The following is a 20,234-nucleotide window of genomic DNA, read 5'->3' on the forward strand; positions in this document are numbered from 1 at the left end:
AGGCCGCATTAGTCCCATTGAAGAGTTGCCTTCTCAAGTCCAGCTCAAAGAGTTCAGTTCGTGTTGAAGAGGGCCCTGAAGAGGAGGCTTTTAGAGTAAACATTAGGTCGGACATCGTAGGCGGTCCTTGCTGTAGCATTGCAGATGGTCATTGCTGTAGTGTGAAGATTTGGGCATCACTGCAGCCTCACATTTGTTGTCATTGTGGGTCATTGTGGGCTGTAATCATGGGCTGTTGTCCCTGTAGTTCAAAATGCAGGTCTCGTGTTGCCATTCATCAGGCAGAGTCACTGTCGGCGCAAACAGCAATTCTCACCAGAGCTTCGTACTGGTGATCATTGCAGTCGGCTGAGTTTCAGCACAAATGTGTCCGTTCACGGTCGCGAGCAACGCAAACTTCATAATTTTCACCTTTCCAACTTAGGAGGAGCTCTCACTGATGCCAGTCAAGGGTCCAGGACCTGGGGTCTCCTCTTGAGGATCAAGTCTCACTCCAGCAGAGGCCAACAGCAGGGCTCAGGGTGGTCCAATTGCAGCTGTCAGCTGGGCTGCTGTAGGAATGCCTCTGGAAGATTGTTGTATCTCTGTAGCATACACAGGTCAGTCCACTGACCCTTGAAGTAACTCTGAGTAGCCTGGGATCAAGGCCAGCATGTCTAGTCTTCCTTCCTCAAACAACAAGTCAGTCCTTCACACAGCAGGGTAGTCCTTCTACTGAATCTTCCACAGAACCAGAGGTGTTCTGCTGAGAGGTTCTGAAGTTCCCATTAGTATTATACCTGGTGCAAGCCTTTGTGTGGTGGAATTTCCTGACCGACTTCCAAAACTGGTTCTGCTCAGTTCTTCGCCTTCTCCTGGTCCTAGCTCCAATCTGTCTAGAGTTCCAAAGGCAAGGACAGGCCTGGTGTTAGTTTCCTTTGGGTGTGCTGTGGGTAAGGCCCTTTGAAATATAATCAGGGCAAGGTATAGCTTCCCCAGCTATCCTACCAGGAAGACCCTCTCCCAGCTACACTCAGGTCCCATTGTTCACTGTAAGACCCCAATACAAAATCATGATGGGAGAGCACTAACAGGCCCAGGCAGCTGGAAACTCCTAGAAAGGCCTTAAAAACTTTGAGCAGCAAAATGACAATTTTCTAAAAGTGGCAATTATAATCTAAAATCTGACTTTACAATTAAAGAGGATTTTAAATTACAATTCCTTTGAGTGCACACATAATTTATCTATCTGCACCCAATATGAAGTTAACACTTATTAATTGAAATAAGGTAACCCACTGTAAGCATATGGGAGTGATAGGCCTTACAACAGTGAAAAACGGCTTTAGGAGAGTATCACTGTAGCACATGTAAAACCTGTTCACACATGACCTACTTTTTAAATACCATGCACCTTCCCCTATTAGCCTTTAGGGTTTATCTCAGGGGCAACTTATAAGTAATAAAAAGGAAGGTTTCGGCCTGGCAAAAGTTTTATTTTGACAGGTGAAATAGCAGTTTAAAACTGCTCTACAGACTGCTTACCAGGCCTGTGATGTTTTAAAAGACTACTTGAGGGGGTGGTACAGTGAGAGCTGATGCTCACTAGCAGCTTTTAATTTACAGGCCCTGGTTAGATGTTGAACTGGGTGGATGTAGTACCATACACTAGGGACTTAAAAGTACATTAAATGTATCAATCAGGTGTAGGGCAATTTTGCCAAGTTTTAGGGAGAAAGCGCAAACACGTTTCCACTGTTAAGCAGAGAAACATGCACAGAGTCCTAAAAAGCCATCAAAATAGGGTTAAGCAAAGCAAGGCAGAGGAAAGCAAACCACTGGAGTTAGTCTGCAGAAAATGCAGGTCCAACATGGTCCTTTGTAGAACACCAGACACAAATGAATACATAGTTAAGGGTACAATAATCCATTATATTTGCAAATTGGCAGGACATATACAACTGGGACCTTTTAATTGAATATGCACTGAAAAGACAAATGTATTGAATCAATTCTAAAGAAAAGTTACAATATACCAAGAAGGAAAGACTATATTCATATAATTTCAAGAAAAGTTAAACAAGCACTGGCAAGGCATTAGGTTTGGTTAATGTGCTAACACATGTAAACACAGGAATTCACCAACGCTGTTTACATGCATTACATGTGCAGTAGTGTTTGTCATATTAAACTTGCCCTACTGGCATTGCCAATGATGGGAGAGGTGTGAAGTAGTAGAAAACGATTGATTTCTGCAATGAGTGCACATAGGAGAAAAATAATAGAATGAGACAAACCACGCAATGACTGAGTGTACTTTTCAGTTGTAAAATAGTCCCACATGCATTTCAATTGAAGCACTTCCTGGAGGATGGAAAGGCAAATTAAATAGCTAGTAGCATGATGTGAGAAACTGATATTCATCTAGGTAACACCCAAGCCCACACTATGTTATATTACTAGAACAGGTAAAAATGTGTTCTGCTGACAAAAGTGCTGTCAAGCCAGACTGAAAACCACTCTTTGGGAAAAACACAAACTCTTTTAAGATCCAAACTCTAATTTCTGATGTACCACAGAGTAAATGTATAAATCCAAAACATACTGGTAAGTTTTTGTTATACCATACCGTAAGGAAGACGTCATTGTGAGCAACTGAAATGTACCAATTGTATTAAAGTGGAGTTTAGCGCAGTTTCGCTTAAACACTGAATTTCAGGATAAATGTAAATTGATACTTGTATAGCGCACTACTCACCCGCAAGGGTCTCAAGGCGCTTGTACGAATACCGCTGTGGAACCCACCCTGGCTTTCCCTGTGAGGTGTCCACTCCTGGGCACCCCCAAGGTGGAGGCCAGGCATCCTTAGCAATGTGTGGGGCCGTTGTGGAGATTAAGCAAGCTATTGCCCAGAGTTGCAGAGTGGGACTCCATGATTGGAATAGGCACTGAGGTGAGAATTATCAGGCCTGTGGAATTTTGAGCCCAAGACCCGCCGAGGCGGGGAATTGAACCCTGGTCCCGGGCTAGACCTCTGCATCAGGGTCTGCCGCTCTAATCATTGAGCCACACTTCTCCACAGGATAGGTGTCAATCAATATGTGTCCTCTTTCAGTGACAAGTGGATTAAAAAATGATGTTTCCATTTAAGTGAAAATGCCTATGGCATAGGTCCCAACAGGCCAGTATTCAAGAATACCTGCTCTTTTACCTTGCAGAAGCAATACCTTTTTAACTGATTCTCAAAATAGGAATTGTTACTTTTGTAAAACATGAAAAATAATAGGAACATGCTTCAAGTATTAGCATGCTTATACGTTTTCAAAAAACATACAGAACAACTACTTAGAAGCAACATCATTATCACATACGAGCAAACATATGGTTTGATGGTGCAAACTGCGGTTGAGCCAGCCAAACCTTTAAGCACGACCTTAAAACAAGCTAAATAGCATTCACAAGATGTCACAAGAAACATTAGCTAATTTCATAAAACAAGACGTGTTGTATGCATTTGTAGCATTTCCACCAGTCGCTACTGCGCATGTACAAAGCGATGGAATGGTCACACTTTGATACAAGCGGTCTTACGTTCAGGCTGGTCCGTAACCTTGGCGTCGAGCTCATTAGCAAATACTGAACCAGGCTGATGAGAGGTTCATTATATTTAATCTGTTTCAAACAAGAGTTCAAACATGTTATTACTAGCCCTCACATCGTATAATCATATTAAAGGGCATGCGGCAGAGACCAGTGATTTCACATTTTTGCATAAGGTGAAAAAAAGTACCTTAACTACTCTACAGCTTATCAGGTAGACCTATTTATCATGTCAGAAAAACATTGACAACTGTTTTCTTTAAACAGGTTTATAGCAAGCTAACTATCTTCTTTAAATACATGGGAGTCTGCAATCCCAGTATAAAAAGTGTCTCAAATTTCCTTATCACAGTCAAGTTTTGATATCTCTAGTCACTTGTAAAGAGAAAATGACGTAGCTGCTCAACTGTAATATGTTATTATTGTTGAGTTGTGATGTCATAATGTCTTATTTCAGAGGCAGCATCCAATGTGAAAGGAAACTCATGGAGCACCATTGAGGCTGCAGTTTAAACAATAGAAAGAAGAACTGGCATTTCGTTCTTTTGATCTACAAATGTGGTCATCTTGTTATCTATCTTCAAATCGGAGGGGGACCCCACATCAATTTAGGCAGGTCGATGGGGAAAGTAACAATCAAACACTGAGAAGGGACCTGCCCGCAATAATTTTAGTCAATGGCCTAGGAGAGGACCTCTCCTAGGCCATTGACTAAAATTATTGCGGGCAGGTCCCTTCTCAGTGTTTGATTGCATCTTGTTATCTATGCCATATAAATGAACTCCGAGTTTGGCCTCGGTTCTCTATATTGTCGTAGAACTCCGAGGTGACTTGATATATCCTCATATTTTACGTGTTAAGTTTCAACAGGGTATACCCTGAAAACTGCATGACCTGGGTCATAAACTAGGTACGTTGGATAGGGGTCAGTGTTTAATAACTTCAAATGAAAGGACTTACTCGAAAATTCAAAGGGCAATTTCAAAATCCAAAAATTCAAATATTCACCACAATACTATTTCACAATTCATATTTAATAAGCATGAAGTTATGGAGGCTCAAAACCAATTTCGTAGCTCCAAATGTATAATTCAAAACATCCGGTTCAGAAAATCGAAAATACATGAATAACTTATCAATCAAAGTCATCTGTATCGCATTAAAATTTGAACATGCTCTCAGTGAGGAAGAAGAGAAGGGTATTTGGGTAAGATGGGGGTGATGAGGTAAGTGGGGACTGGGTAAAGGTGGTGTGACAATAACACAAACGCAATACAATTTGAAGAAGACCTTTACAGTCTAATAAGATCCGTAGTTCCCTAGATCTCTTCTCACATAGGATAGGTTTCTCAATTTATTTTGATCCTATGATGCGAGACAGTAGTGTAGTCTACGTTTCGACCCAGCTGGATATAAGGGTTATTCACGCCTCATTTTGGGGTCTTCATCAGGACGTTATTAACCACTGACCCCGATCCAATGTGCCTTCCTCATATTTTACAGCATGGAATACTCTATTCAATATATTATGTAAACATGAATTCTCAAGGATTACTACAGACTGTGCGATAAGGACATACAGTGTACACATTTGTATGCAGTTGCCTCATTTTGATAATCCCTCAATCCACTCTTAAGACTTATCTAAAAAATATACTGTTGTTTGAGATAAACGTACATGTGGTTAAAGTTTCAATTGGTAACTGTGGTACAATTAAGCCTGACAACCAACAGCTCACTCTGAGGAGTTACAACCCAAATAAATATGGAAGCAGAGCTAAAACTCCAATAATTAACTAGGGTTTACTGATTGATAATGCACTAAACACTTTGGGCTCGTAACATTGTCAATTACAATAAATAACATTTCCAAATTACACATATGCAATTACAAATAGATTGAGCAAGCAGAGCATAGTTTCTGAGTGATGTGTGTAGAGTGTGGCTAAATTAAGCGCTCGTAAATTCCAAATCCATATACATAATGGGTTAGAATTTGCTCACAAATTAGTGAAATTTCAGGCAATGATAAGTTTTAAGTTATTCACAAGACTTCTGAAATGCATTCACTACACTTATTTCTGCATCTAACTCACATTAGGTCTGGGTGAAATTTTAACTATGGTGGCTAAAATTGCAAGATTGCTTGAATCACTTGAATATTTTTGTGGTTCATTTTTCAAGCGAGTGTGGACCGCACATTAAAAGTCGTGAAAGATAACAGGTAAATTTGGCTCGCCCAGAAAAGGTCTTGCTGAGAGTCATTTTCTGCTCATTGAAAGCTCCTGACAATATTCCCCAAACATTGTTATGTAAAAGGCTTGTTCCCTTAAAAAAAAGTCACACAAATTACAGATAAGCAACATTTTACTCTGGAAACGTAGTTTAATGTCATTTCCATTAAAATTCAGGAAAAAAGAATGCAATTTTACACATCCTTAGGTAATACACAAATAAATCCGGAACAAGTGTACAGGCACAGCTCAAGCAGTTTTCCAACCTATGCAGGCTTTGTACGCTATGGGGGCAAAAAGGCGGCTTTCCTCACCGCAGTAAACAGTAAATAATTTAATATGTGCTATTTATTTCTAACACTGCAAGTGCATCTTCAACTGAATGCAAACATTATGCACATTTTGGGTGAGGGGAAAGTTGTATATTGCCTATCATTTACCATGATGATTTACACTAATAATAAAAATTACATGATGAAAAGGTCTGGAAATATCTGAACAGTTAGTTATAGATGACCTACATGCATAAGCATACAGCATACAGGAAGCAACTTATACATGTTTTGTTAATTTGACCGTTTTATTTAAAGAGCAGCCATTATGCCCTTTTCGAGATAATCTGCAGCAGATTTCTTCTTCTAACAATGAATGCGTGTAGGGAGTACGTTAAATAAGTATCTAAAAAAATAGACACGAAAAGGCATCAGCACCAGCAGAAGAAATGTTATGAAGATCAAAGTCAGTGGGACGGTTTCAGTTGATTAAAATGACAATATTTCTCAAAAGTTTATTTTAGTTTCAATCCTTTCCTTGATGTAGAACTTCTAATTTTTGAGGATCTTAAACAATCACTTAGTAGCTTTATTAGGTACCAGAAAAAGAATAGAGATTACCACATGAAATGAAGTCAAGCAATTTTGAATAGTGCTGGATTTAACCGGATTAAAAGAAATATTATATTTTAGAATCATTGGCTAATTTGAGGTTGATTCATACTAAACTATGTTTAAGGCTGGTACATTGCTTGAATAAAATAAAGGTTATACAGTAAAGAAGCTAATGGTTTATGTTTAAGTATTCCCATCCTAATCCTTAAAAGAGAATTTGAGATTATAGTCTAGAAAAAGGGTAACTAAAGTTGGAGACCCAATTTAATGGATCGCATCATTCACCCAAAATCAACATCAATTTGATACACTTGCTATAGGGACTTTTTTTTAAATATCTTCCACCTGAAAATGTATCAGTCAGCATAAATATGGAAGTATAACAAATATGGGTGGCTAGAATGAACTATGTAAACGACTAAATAATTACACCAATGGATACAGACTATGGGGCTGATTACAATGTTGGCGGTAAGGGAACTGCAGATGCTTTTTGGTGGTCCAACCACCCGATGAAGAACAGGGCGGGGGGACTGCCTCAAAACCACCGCCACCACAGACATGTCTGCTACCACAGCTGCAGAGTCAGAGGCGGCCCATAGAGGTTTTTCTGCATTGTTTCCATAGGGAAAATCATGACTTATTCAAGGAGGGTCATTGCCATGCCAAAGTCAGTGGAAAGGCAGTTCAAGTAGCCAAATATTGAGCGGAGGATAATTGTGCCGATGTGTAATGTCACTGGTGCACATGGGATGCGCTACAGTACCTTTATGTCAGGACATGCATTGCCAAAAAGCAAGAGGAATTGAAAAGCACACTTATGCCTGACTGGCTTAGATCATGTTCTGGGTGTCTTCGGCTCGTTTCTGCACCAAGGGTACCGCCATCACTACTCCGCTGCCGTTCACCTGCCAGCCCACAGGGATCTCCTAAAACTGCGGTAGGGGAGGTGGGGTGCTTAGTCCCACTGCCACAGCAGGACTGAAGTACAACCACCAAACTCATAATTAGGACCTAAGTGGGCAATCGCGGGTTACAAATATTTTAAGAACAAGAACTAAAGCAAAGCTGTGAGAAAATTAAAGGATTAATTTGGGGCACAAATTATAACTATAGTATACTCCTATGAAGCTTAAAGAATGATTACCAAATGCCAACCTGAAATGCCCAAGATGTGAGAGAATCAGGACTTGGAACACATGTTTAAGGAATGTCAATTTCTTCAAGACTATTGGTGTTGAATTCAAATATATTTAGCTAACCTGATAAAGGTGATTGAACCTAACAGTAAAACAGCTTTGACTTGTCTCCCCAGACATAACAAATGTTATATGGACCGTGAGTGAAAATATTATATATCTTGGTACATTGGTAGCTAGAAAGTTGATTGCAAAAAAGTGGACAGACGATACATGTCCCATGATCAGAAAATGGAAAAAGTATATTGGAGACATGATGGTGTCCCAGAAAAAAACAGAATCTCTGGAGTTGTTGTAAGACTGAACTTATTACATGAAAATAATGATGTTAATTTAATGTAACGCAAGAGCTAAATTGATGCTGTATGTTATTGTGCAATTTGTATTATTGTAAATGCATACTCATTTAAGAATACAGATTGCAGAGATGATTGTATTATTTATGTTCCCCTGACTCAAATGAAGAAAAAAAAACAAATACATTTGAGTCTCTGTGGATGTTTTCAGTATTCCTTTAACAACAAAGAAATCCTTGAGTCTGAGGTCCCTATACCGGCATGAGGAAACACTAGAGGTAGTCTCTAGTGGCTTGTGGGGAGATCCCTTTCAGGACAAAATCCTTCACCCACCATAGGTGGCATGCTTCATCATCTGGGATTCTCCTCTTGGTGAGAAGGCCTGGTCTCTCCAAATGCTACAACTCCATCAGTGAGAGGAAGGAGCTCAGGGATGTTTTTGTTGCTACGTTTACTAGGGTATACTAAACCTTACAGATGAGTAAGACCAAAATTAGTGTGATAAGGGCACAGTGCTACAAAAAGAATAAGAACTCTGAAGTGTAGGTTGTGAAGCTAAAACTAACTTACGAGAGCGATAGAGTTGCCTTTATTCATTTGTTCTCTCTGCCAGGATTACAAACAGCACACGTGCAGTATGGATATAGAACTGCATGTGTCAGATGAAAAAAGTGTAGGTCTACATGTTTCAGCTTGGGGACCCATCATGGTGTTGCCGCTTTCATCAGGACCTTGGACAATGCTACTGTGTAAATATTATGTGAAGGTCATGAAAACGTAAAGGTGAAATACAAAACCAGTAATCTAACTGTTATGCAGTGTTCGATTTACTGGCCGTACCTACAGAAGAAAGCCTCAAGCAACAAGAGAAAACCAGTGGGTTAGATACTCACAGCATGTTGTTTAGTAGGATGTGAATATCTTCACCCTCAAACCATTAATCGCTTTTAAAATCAATGAAGAAGTATCTTACCCATATTGCACTAATAAGAGGCCTCACCTCAGCCTGGCAATGGATCAGGGGAAGGGCACCACTCTGAAAATAAAGAAAGTGAGAGTGTCAAACACACTCAGCGAGTTAGTTTGACACCACCACCTTGAAAGTAATTTAAATGTCAAGAGAATCGAGCATAGAGAGGCCTCTCAGGCAAATAGTGACTGAGGGCACCTGAAGACCTCAAAGTATGGCTGTGAAACTTAGGGCTTATGAGGAAAAACCAAAGGGCTTCAGATGCCCTCAGCTACTTTCAGAGTGGTGGTGTCGAACTAACTCGCTGAGTCTTTCTCACTTCTCCTCTATTTAGCCAGTCTCAGGGCATCACACCAACAGGCTCCCATTGACAAGATGTGGTTGCTGTAATTTCCTTCTGGATTTGCAAAAACAATTGATGGACAGAATGCAGAACAATATCATACATTCACCCCAGTACAGAGATCTGGGCCTAAATCCATCGTTTTTTGCACTGCATATGGCCATGTCTGAACTGGGGTGGTGTGGAGTGCACAAAATTGATGGATTTAGGCCCAAATCTCTGTACTGGGGTGAATGTATGACATTGTTCTGCATTCTGTCCATCAACTGTGGTTTTGCATTTGTCACCCCGAGTGGGATGGGTATGCTCAGACGTGAGTCCCATGCTCTCCACACCACTGGAGTCAAGCTATCCTGGCTGAAGACGGCTGATAGCCAGAAACTGGTTCTAGGATGCTTGATCCCGGTCCAGGAAAGACATGGCTTGGCAGTTCGGGCTGGACTGTTCCCATGAGGCACAGGGTCAATGCTGATTTACATATGGCCATGCCTGAACTGGGGTGGTGTGAAGTGCAAAAAAAACGATGGAGTTAGGCCCAGATCTCTGTACTGGGGTGAATGTATGACATTGTTCTGCATTCTGCCCATCAATTGTGGTTTTGCATCTCTTTCTGGATTTGGCAGTTGTCAATTAAGACAGGTCCCTGTAATTTTAGGTTACAGCATAAGACAGCGCAAGACAAAGGCATGAGGAATGTGTAGGGGACGTCACTTCTCCAACAGTGTAGGCAAGATGAGTCCAACTAGGGCTTTGGTCCAAGAATCAAGACCATCTTCGACATCAATATGTTATACAATTGCTTTTTAAAGATAAAATCTATATCCTTTTAGATACCATTTTAGTGCTACACAACAGTGCATAACCATGCACACGGCGATTAAGAAAGGGATGAGAAAATGTATATATCACGGTGCAGAATGAGATCTTACTAGACATAAAAACAGGTTAAGAAGAGGATTAGAACTGACCTTCTAAGCTACAGAGCAAAAAATAACATACAGCTATAAAGTAACTACGTGCATTTTTGACTGCCTAAATAAAGCATCACATGCTTATCAACTAAATGATATTCACCTATCATGCCTACAGATTCAAGTTGAGGAACGTCATTCAGCAAACGACACAATGTGTCTCAAAGGAAGCTATAGGTTCTCTCCACTTATAAGAAATGAGCTTTGTAGTCACTAAGGTACTGTAATATAGTCCCTGAAGAGCCCCATTAGCTCTATAGATTCCCCATATCAATTACTATCAAAGAACCCATAATCTTTTCAAATCTCCCTCGATACTGTAACGGAAGCATTGTGAAACAGAACAGGTCCGTACCTTATGCTCACAATTACCAATTTCTTTCCTATCACTATTAGACAAATAACTAATTTTGAGTATTTTGCAGGAGTGTAATACGTCTGGAGGATGAAGAAGAATTGACAATGTTATAGAGCTGCCCTTAGCACTAATGAATGTATCTGCTTATAAAACTATCTATAGACCTCAGGAAAATAATCAGTTTATGCATTTGCTTCCCACACAGACAGATTGTGAAAAGCAGTCTGTAGTCAATAGATGCATACCAACAAATATTGGAAATCTTGCATCCTATTTTCAAATAGATTTCCACTGTTATGTTGAACTCTTCAAACACACTCATACTTAAACCTATTCCATTTATAAGGGATTGGTTAAGGCCCAATGGATCCTTAAAACTATATTGAGTGCACAATATGAGATCTGAAAAATCTCTGTGGACTATGCCACTTAGCACATTTTGCATTGTTCATTGTACATTTCTCTGTTCACATTCAAAACAGGGCAAGTGCAATTTAAATTTTAGCTGTAGAATGAATACAAAATACCTCCACATGTGAAAATAAAAAAGATGGGGAAGACTCTAAGACAACGAAAAATCATTTCACTACCACAAGTTCAAGCAATCTTTCTCCAGGAAGTAGAAAAGAATCACTGGTAGACCATCCTTTCTATTTTCACATGCCATCTGGAAAATATTTGTGAAAATGCTTGTGTTTGGCCCATTATATCTGATTAATAATTAGGCTTACCACAATTCCACTTTAGGTGAGCATACGCCTGACAACACAAGAGTTTGAGTAATGATGAAAATTACTTTGAGATTGCACAGATTCTCAAAATAATTGACGTTCCTGATTAATTTGTTTTTAAGCATCAAAGATTTGAACACATGAATCTCTAGGCTTTAGAAGACCTTTCAGCAGACAGAAATAGGTCGCTGTCATAAATAACCTACTTTTCCCATTAAGGAGTAGGTTTTGTGCCAGGATTCAGATCCCACCTCCCAGATCGGATTCTGAAAGCCCATCTATGGGCCTCTCTACCTACTGACAGACAATGAGAAGTTAGGTGTAACCACTTGCATGGGAAGCAGCTAAGAGAAATATTTTAGTGAGATCATAATGTTTTTTTACACTGGTTAGTAGATTATTTGCATATTTGATATCAACACCATAAAGGTGTAAACTATTTATTCTCTAAGCATCAAAACGGTGACCCTATGTACTAACAATTACATCAAATGTGTCAATGAATTACTACATGTTAATTTGTACATAGTATGCATACGTAGATCACACCTGAAGGTATGTGTGATACAACCAGACAATATATGAATGAGTAAATGAAATGCCTCTGTAATTCCACAGCAAACACAAGGAGATGATGGAGGGAACACTGAAACTTATCAGGCACTCACCCCCAGTCACAGATCTGGGTGGAATCCATCATCATTCTTTAGCTCACTTCACCACCTCAGTTCAAACCAGCTATATGCAAATCATTCTTGACCCTGTGCCTCATGGGGACAGGCCAGCCCGAACTGCCAAGCCAGGTCTTCCCTGAACCAGAAACAAGCATCCTGGGACCGGTTTTTGGGTAACACCCTTCATCAGCCAGGCTAGCTTGAATCCAGTGGCAAAGTGAGCAAGGGACTCAAGTCTGGGCATACCATGCCAACTTAGGGCGAACAAAGCAAACACAATGAGATGATGGACGGAGGGCTGAAACTTTTCAGACACTCACCCCCAGTCACAGATCCGGGTTGAATCCATCATCATTCTTTAGCTCACTTCACCACCTCACATCAAACCCAGCTATATTCATATCAGTCTTGACCATGTACCTCATGGGAACAGTCCAGCCTGAACTGCCAAGCCAGGTCTTCACTGAACCGGAAACAAACATGCTGGGACCGGTTTTTGGGTAACACCCTTCATCAGCTAGGCTAGCTTGAATCCAGTGGCAAAGTGAGCAAGGGACTCAAGTCTGGGCATACCATGCCAACTTAGGGCGAACAAAGCAAACACAATGAGATGATGGACGGAGGGCTGAAACTTTTCAGACACTCACCCCCAGTCACAGATCCGGGTTGAATCCATCATCATTCTTTAGCTCACTTCACCACCTCACATCAAACCCAGCTATATTCAAATCAGTCTTGACCATGTACCTCATGGGAACAGTCCAGCCTGAACTGCCAAGCCAGGTCTTCACTGAACCGGAAACAAACATCCTGGGACCGGTTTATGGTTAACACCCTTCATCAGACAGGCTAGCTTGAATACAGTGGTAAAGTGAGCAAGTAACCCAATAAGGAGAGAGCAATAAAGGCATAGCGGAGGATGGGGCAGTTTATGGTCCCAATAACCGTAAATGGTCACTCAGTGTAATGGCACACAAGTAGCTATTGTTAAAAGTTATTGATCTAAGAATATCAATGTGTGCAGAATATTGGGCCATTAGACATACTGTGTAAACTATTTATTAAACTGTGCCATGACAGGAGCGATATTCTCTATGTCTGTTCTCTCTGTTTATTAGGACATCATGTAGGCACTATAAGGATATTAACTGATTGTTAAGGAGGTTCACGGATCCAAAAGGGGCACAGTATAGCACCCAGTAATTTTATTGCCATTTATTTAGTTTCCTGTTGCACATTGTGAGGAACTCAGATCTGTAAACCTTCAAAGTTATAAGGAAGTGACCCCCCACATTTTTGTTGATCATTACAGCACCATCACACTTTATAAACTGTATTCACTACAGTTGATAAGCTATCCTTGAACTTCCTTTGGGTCAACAAGAAACCCAGAATGAGCCTGAAGAAGCTGAGACCATGCTCGATGGGAAGGGGCAGTCTTGCCAATTGGTATAACTATCAAAATGGCCTTTCTCACCGCATGCGGGTCGTGTAAGTTTGATACTTATCATTATTATTATGATTGTAAATTTTTATAGAGCGCGTAGTCACCCGGAGGTATCCCAGCGCTAAGATCCCTACCTCTACAGGTCAGTGGGCCAAGATAAGGAAGGGGGGGAGTGGGAGGGGAAGGGGGAACAGGAGTTCGGGGTTCCGGACGAGCACGTTTTTTAGGGAAAAAGGTGGGTTTTCAACCGCTTCCTGAAGCGTAGATATTTTGGTTCGATTCTCAGGTCGCGGGGGAGTGAATTCCAGAGGCGTGCGGTGTGAACTGCAAAACGTCTTCCGCCTGAACGTGCCTTCTTGAATCTGGGAATGATGATGAGATTCTCCTTGTCCGAACAGAGGGATCTTGAGGATTTATAGGGTCTGATAAATTTTCTGAGAATTGGGGGGGCCTTGATTTTGTAGCAGTTTGTGGGCTAGGCACAGGGCCTTAAATTTGACCCGCTCCCTTATTGGAAGCCAGTGAAGGAGCTTCAGTGCTGGTTTGGCCGAGGCTCTAGCAGGAGGGTTAGTGAGAATCCGGGCAGCGACGTTCTGAATTCTCTGAAGCTTGTTCATCGTTGCCTCGGGGGCGACCAGGTAAATAACATTGCTATAGTCAAGCCTAGAGAGTATCAGGCCTTGAATTAGCAGTTTTTGCGAGTTGGGGGGCAAGAGGGGCAGGATCTTTCTCAATGATTTCAAGAGCCCGAAGCACGTCCCGGCTACTTTTTTTGCTTGCGCGGTGAACGAAAGGTCTGTATCGAGCCACACGCCCAAGCTTTTTACTTCTTGTTTTGGGTCAGGGGGGGGACCCAAACATACTGGCCAGATGTTCTGGGAGAGTGTGAGTCCTTTCTGACCAAGGAGGAGAACGTCAGTCTTTGCTCCGTTCAGTTTTAAGGCTGAACTGTTCATCCAGCATTGAATCTGCGTAAGGCAGTTAAATAAGTCTGCTGGTTGTTGGCTGGGATGGGACAATGATACAACTAATTGTGTGTCATCAGCATAACTGACGACGCTTACTCCGAACGGGGTGATAACCTCCTCCAATGGGGACATGTAGATATTAAATAATGTGGGGCTCAGGGAGGAGCCCTGAGGCACGCCACATTGGAGGGGAGTTTCGGAGGAGCAGGTGTTGTTCTCCCAGATCTGAAAGGAGCGCTGGGCCAGAAAGGATGAAAGCCAGGATAGGGCGGAGCCTTCCACACCGACTCTCCTAAGCCGTTTAATGAGAAGTTGGTGGTTGACGGTATCGAAGGCCGCACTCAGGTCGAGGAGGATCACTGCCACTGATCCTCCTTCGTCCAAGAGTGCTCTGGACTCCTCTACCATTCCATTATAACAGTCCCTTGGCACATGGTGGATGTCATCTCATCTTGCCTTACTCACTACCTGTTGCGATGACAATGCCTACAATGCCTGTCTTTAGTGCTATCTCACTCCACTTGTATCAATCCTAATACAATTCGTGCTCTCAAGATGTTAGCTAAACCTTTGCCTCCCACTTTACTCAAATCTTCGTCCCTCTCTCTATGAAATAACTCTAAAACAGAAACAACTGTCTCAGTGAAGTTGGTCCTGTGTGGGCGTTAAAAGGCACCAACAATGATATCAGATGACCTCTCACTTATTTTTACCTCACTTTAACAGAAATACTCCCTATTCAATTTGAATTTCTACATCTTTTTAAAAATCAAGGTACAACTCTCTAAATTAAGACATACTGCCACCTTCAGGTCTATCTCGGTTTATTCAGCAAGCGAGTAAAGGTGGCCACTTAGAGTAAAAAATCTACATAGTATTACACAGCTCACAAGTCACATCTTTTTCACCCAGTGAGAAATGCTGATTTATGTATCTTCAAAGTTGGAACCTCCTTCCCATTCCAGAATCTAGCTGGCCATAAATCTTTTAAATCTTCTAATAAATAAATAAATAAGCCAATCCTGTCTTTGACTCAGGCACGGTTCTAAGCTTCGCACTTCTTATATTAGACACCATCTAGAATGTTTAAGTTGTATATGACTGAATCAGCTCTTTGCTGGTCCTGCAAATAAGCTACCGGTAATCCTGATCATGTTTCTGCTAGCAAGCCCCTAGACACTCATTGGGCTGAAGTTCACCGGCGGCTCACCACCGTTTTCAATATGAGCGTTCCCTTAACCTTGTCTCTGGCCTTACCTGAAAATGATCTACCGCTATTGGACCAATTGGTGACGGTGGCCATCAAAGTCATCTTATTAGAATGGAAGCGCTGAATAACATTTCTTTTCACACATGGTGGGCATGGGTAACTTTCCTCAGAAGCACATATAAAAATGCAATGCTCTCTTCTAGGACTGCTGCCCCTTTCCAATCTATCTGGCACACTCTTGACAGCTTTATGTCCAAAACCTAACAGCCTCTCTCTCAAGGTTTGACTTCATTACACGCAAGCTGGCCTACTGATTTTTGACATATTATAAATCCCCTTATGACGTACAAACCCCTCCCTTGCCCTTCGCCCAGTTTGCTTCGCTCTTCCCTTTCACTCTGTTGGCCCAAAATACCTCGTTTGCTGCCTCTATTTAACCAGACTCCTCCTCTTGTATTTAACTCATGTTATGATCTGACTATTTTAGCGTTTATGTTTATGCACAATTTCTCACTATTACACATATTATTATAATATATACTCAGATTATTATGCCAGTATGAAGTTTCTCTGTTATGTTTCCCGATACATGCCTTATGGCAACTTTTGGGCAGTCTACCACTAATTCTTCTGGTAGTCTATCATCGATATCAGTGATTGTGTCTGTCATTCTTGTACCACGATGAGCCCTAAATAGGTGTAATGTGTTCAAATATTCATTGTTTTGTGTATTCTCTACAATGTAATAAAATACTTGAAACAGAACACGTATATTGAGTCACCCTCCAATAGAATATTTCAGTAAATGGGACATAAATATAGAAAGTAAAAAATAGTTCTATGGAAAGGATATGAGCACAAGTGTACAGGTTAAGAGCAGGTGCAATGGGACTATCCACATCACAGCTGCACAGTCTTTAATGGAATCTCTTGTTTCACTGTGTGACTGGTGTAAAAGGTGAGCAAAAGAGAGGTTCATTGCCTGTGGCAATCTAAGGCTGAGAGAGAGACAGGGTCTCTTGGGAATTTATTGGCCCCCTGTAGGCACATCACTGTCTGTGGGTGTTAATGATTTCTAAATTGTATATGTAAGATCACACAATTTCCTGTATGAAGATTCACTTGAACAAGTAATGAAGCAGGATGGCCACATTTATTACATATAAGGAACAATGTACTTTTAAAAGGAGAGAATATCCAGGAACATTCATTTTTTTCTGATTCAACCTAAACTAACTTTGCAGATGCACAAACTCCATTGCATTCCAACTGTCAAGTTTTCCCTATCTTACGACTCAACACTGTGTTGTAATTCTATGACCAGAGGTGAGGATTATGCTTTTTCTCCACTTTATTTACAACAACTTTTTTTTTCCTGTCAAACAAGAACCACATTTCCCATGGAGCACTCGGAATGGCAAAAACAAACAATGGACAATGCAGTTCCACAGTCCAACAGGTGTCCAATCAGAGGTCAGAGTCTGCGTTATAGTCCTTCTCTCTATCCCCAATGCCTCTTTCTTCACTGCTCGCATCCCAGATAAGTGACATTTGCTTTTCTCTCTTAACTTATGAGCATGGTTGACAGTTCTGATACTCCATGTGAGTATGTAGACGGCATCACAGGACAGCTTTACGCTCCAACGCGACTGCATTACATTTCTGGTGATTGCAGAGTGAGTAGGAGTCCACCCTCCACTAGGTGGTGCTGTGTTAGTACCGTTTTTTTAAGGTGTCCCCTCGAGCGATTTTGAAATTCCTGTTAGTGAAGGGAGTCAAAATGGCACGTTAATTGCCAGAGGCTTGACTGCCCATGGAGAGTGACGCCCCTAGCTTGGGGTCTGTGCAGTCTTACAAGCCTTAAAATTGCTGAGATTGGATGCCCTTCATGCTTGAGGGCCGGTAGTGACTGCTATTCCAAGACGCCTTACAGAGGTCTGTCCCAGGGCATAAGGCTGTGAAAGCCTTGAGGGGACATGCTTGCAGGCAGCTGTTTTCACCCCACTTTTCCAGATATAACTCCAGGGGGTGGTGTTGTCGCCGGGGCTTGCATCCCTTCAAATGTGAGGCTCTGCCCACTATTGACATTCTGGGACTCCAGCACTACAATTGTTAGCGCTTTGAGCAAAGCCTCTCTCTCACGCGTTCCAATAGGTCCCATGGCGGTGCAGAAAAAAAGGCTCATGTGTGAGTATTAATGCTGCATTGCCCCGAACCCACCGCAGGGCGTTCAAGCATGGCATGGACTGTGAAGTCAATGCCCATGTGTCATGGGGGCACAACATGTGACCCCCTGCATTCACCAACATGCATGAGGGCCCTGTAGGGCTCCCTTTCTTTCCTGACTACCAGCAGTTTCAAGGAGTAAGAACTTCCATGAGAACGCTGGTGGTCAGGAAACTTGTAATATGCATGGCGGTGCCGCATCGGAACCATCTGCATATTGCGAAGCCCTGACCGCAGCAACACCGCCAGGGAATGTGGTTCCCCGACGGATGCAGCAGTCTAATGGTGGTCCGACTGCCAAAGTTGTAATACTGCAGTTGGACCACCAGTGCAACAGTAGCTGGACCGTCATTGCCGTACCACCGGAAATTTGGTGGTCCACAGACCACCAAACTCATAAACAGATCCTATGTGTTGCAACATACAGCATTTGTGCTGTCTTATGCAAACCTAAAAACAGAGGGTATAAAGAACACTTCTTGTCATATTGACATGTTTCTTGACCTCTTGGTGTCCATTTGGGCCAAAAGCATACATGAGGACTGTGGTCCAGGTGGTCAATAGCTCTTCAATATGTCCGTGTATCCTTGAAGAACTGGTTGTGCAGCCTTGTAAAAATGCATGACCTTAACGTACAGAAGCAGTGTCAGATTGCCTCTGGACAAGGCACCCACTGTGGTCTCACAGCTCTTAATCCATCTGTGCTAGAAGAACACAAATAAACTCCAATGCAAATTTGAGGGAGAGGATTCTTGAGATATCTTATTACATACTCGTTTCTTGAAAGATTTACAAAGGCCAATGCTGTGATACTTATAATGGTTTTGGAGAAAAACGTGTACTTGCTCATTGACGATGCTTGAAATATTCCCATTTGCTCTCTCAGCCACTAAAAAAATAGTGCGGTCTACCATGCTATGCCTGTTCCTCCGGCTTGTGGGCTTCATACCTTGACGTCAGTTGTGCAGTAGTCCGTGGTGCTCTCGTATTTCAAGAACAACGTGCTTATGTCAAGTGAATGGATTTTGCTGGGGTATGATGGATAAAGGTGTACTCTGTCTGTCTTTTCTCTAATCCTCTCAAAGAATACCAGCACCAGACTGAGGAACCTTGTACATGGCTGTGATTGTAAAGCATATTTGATGGATGTCTCTCGTTTGCCTAAAAAGTCATGGTTATTGATCGCAAATTCATTCAGAGTCTGGCTAATCATGGTAAATGCATCCTTTCAAGTGAATATTTAAATTTAAAATACAATTTTCATTACTACATTCGATATTTTATGGTTTTCCTCAGAGTTTCTTCATAGAGTATGGTCAATACATGTTTCAGGTCTACACATCTGTCCTTAACTGATATTTTTGTTTCTTTTATCCCTAAATATTGCGCTATTTCGACAGAAATCATACTAATAGGACAGAGCTAAAACATTGACAAGCAAACTCACGAGAAATATGTATCTCTTGTCTGGGATTGGATAGCAGTTAGTAATAGGAAACGCTGCAAAGTTAATATAGGAGAAATGTCTATGTTTATATTTTAACAGAGAATACCAGTTTTTTTCTTCCTATTCAAAATCATGTCCAACACGATTGGGCACAAAAAAAAAGATATAACAAAAAGGTTTGAGATCAATAAATAGATTTCATACCTTTAGATCGAGGTACTCCAAATCTTTCTTCAGTTGCACGTAGGTGTCATCAGCCTTCACAAATAAAGGAACAGAATTAAACATAATACTTGTCAATACAATGCTTTCAATATAATAGCACAGAGGTGTTTACAGTCTCAACGGTGCTAAGCGATGTAGCTGCAAGATGATGCTCCACTGAATACAAATATGTTAAATACAATACAAAATAACATTTGTTTACCTAAAAACGGGTTTGGAATATAATAAATACATTTCTGGAATTCAACAGGTAGAGTTCTTATAAACCACGTTATTTAATAAAAAAATATGGAAAAGGAATGCAAGTTTGGCAAAACGCCATTTCTTGAAGATTATGTATGAACAGATAACATGTACTGTATGTTAGAACGTTGTGAAGACCACTGAGTGGTTACCTGACTATACCTGCGTTACAGACAAGGAAGAAATTCGAGTTCCACTGGAAGGTCAAGAACTCGGAGGTAATGTT

The 20,234-nt window shown here is 41.3% G+C and overlaps 1 protein-coding gene across 9 annotated transcripts in view; it reads right to left on the bottom strand.

Annotated features, from left to right (window-relative positions):
• The window catches only part of PLEKHA7 (pleckstrin homology domain containing A7), a 1,124,460-nt gene that overhangs the window by 176,039 nt on the left and 928,187 nt on the right, over window positions 1-20,234 (bottom strand). For all 9 annotated transcript variants that reach the window (XM_086956043.1, XM_086956041.1, XM_086956042.1 and 6 more), the window contains one exon: window positions 19,745-19,798. In XM_086956043.1, the coding sequence (XP_086812169.1) occupies window positions 19,745-19,798 (54 nt within the window). The remainder of the gene's footprint in view (window positions 1-19,744; window positions 19,799-20,234) is intronic.

Source organism: Lissotriton vulgaris, chromosome 2_1, assembly GCF_964263255.1.
Source record: "Lissotriton vulgaris chromosome 2_1, aLisVul1.2, whole genome shotgun sequence".
Classification (NCBI taxonomy): Eukaryota; Metazoa; Chordata; class Amphibia; order Caudata; family Salamandridae; genus Lissotriton; species Lissotriton vulgaris.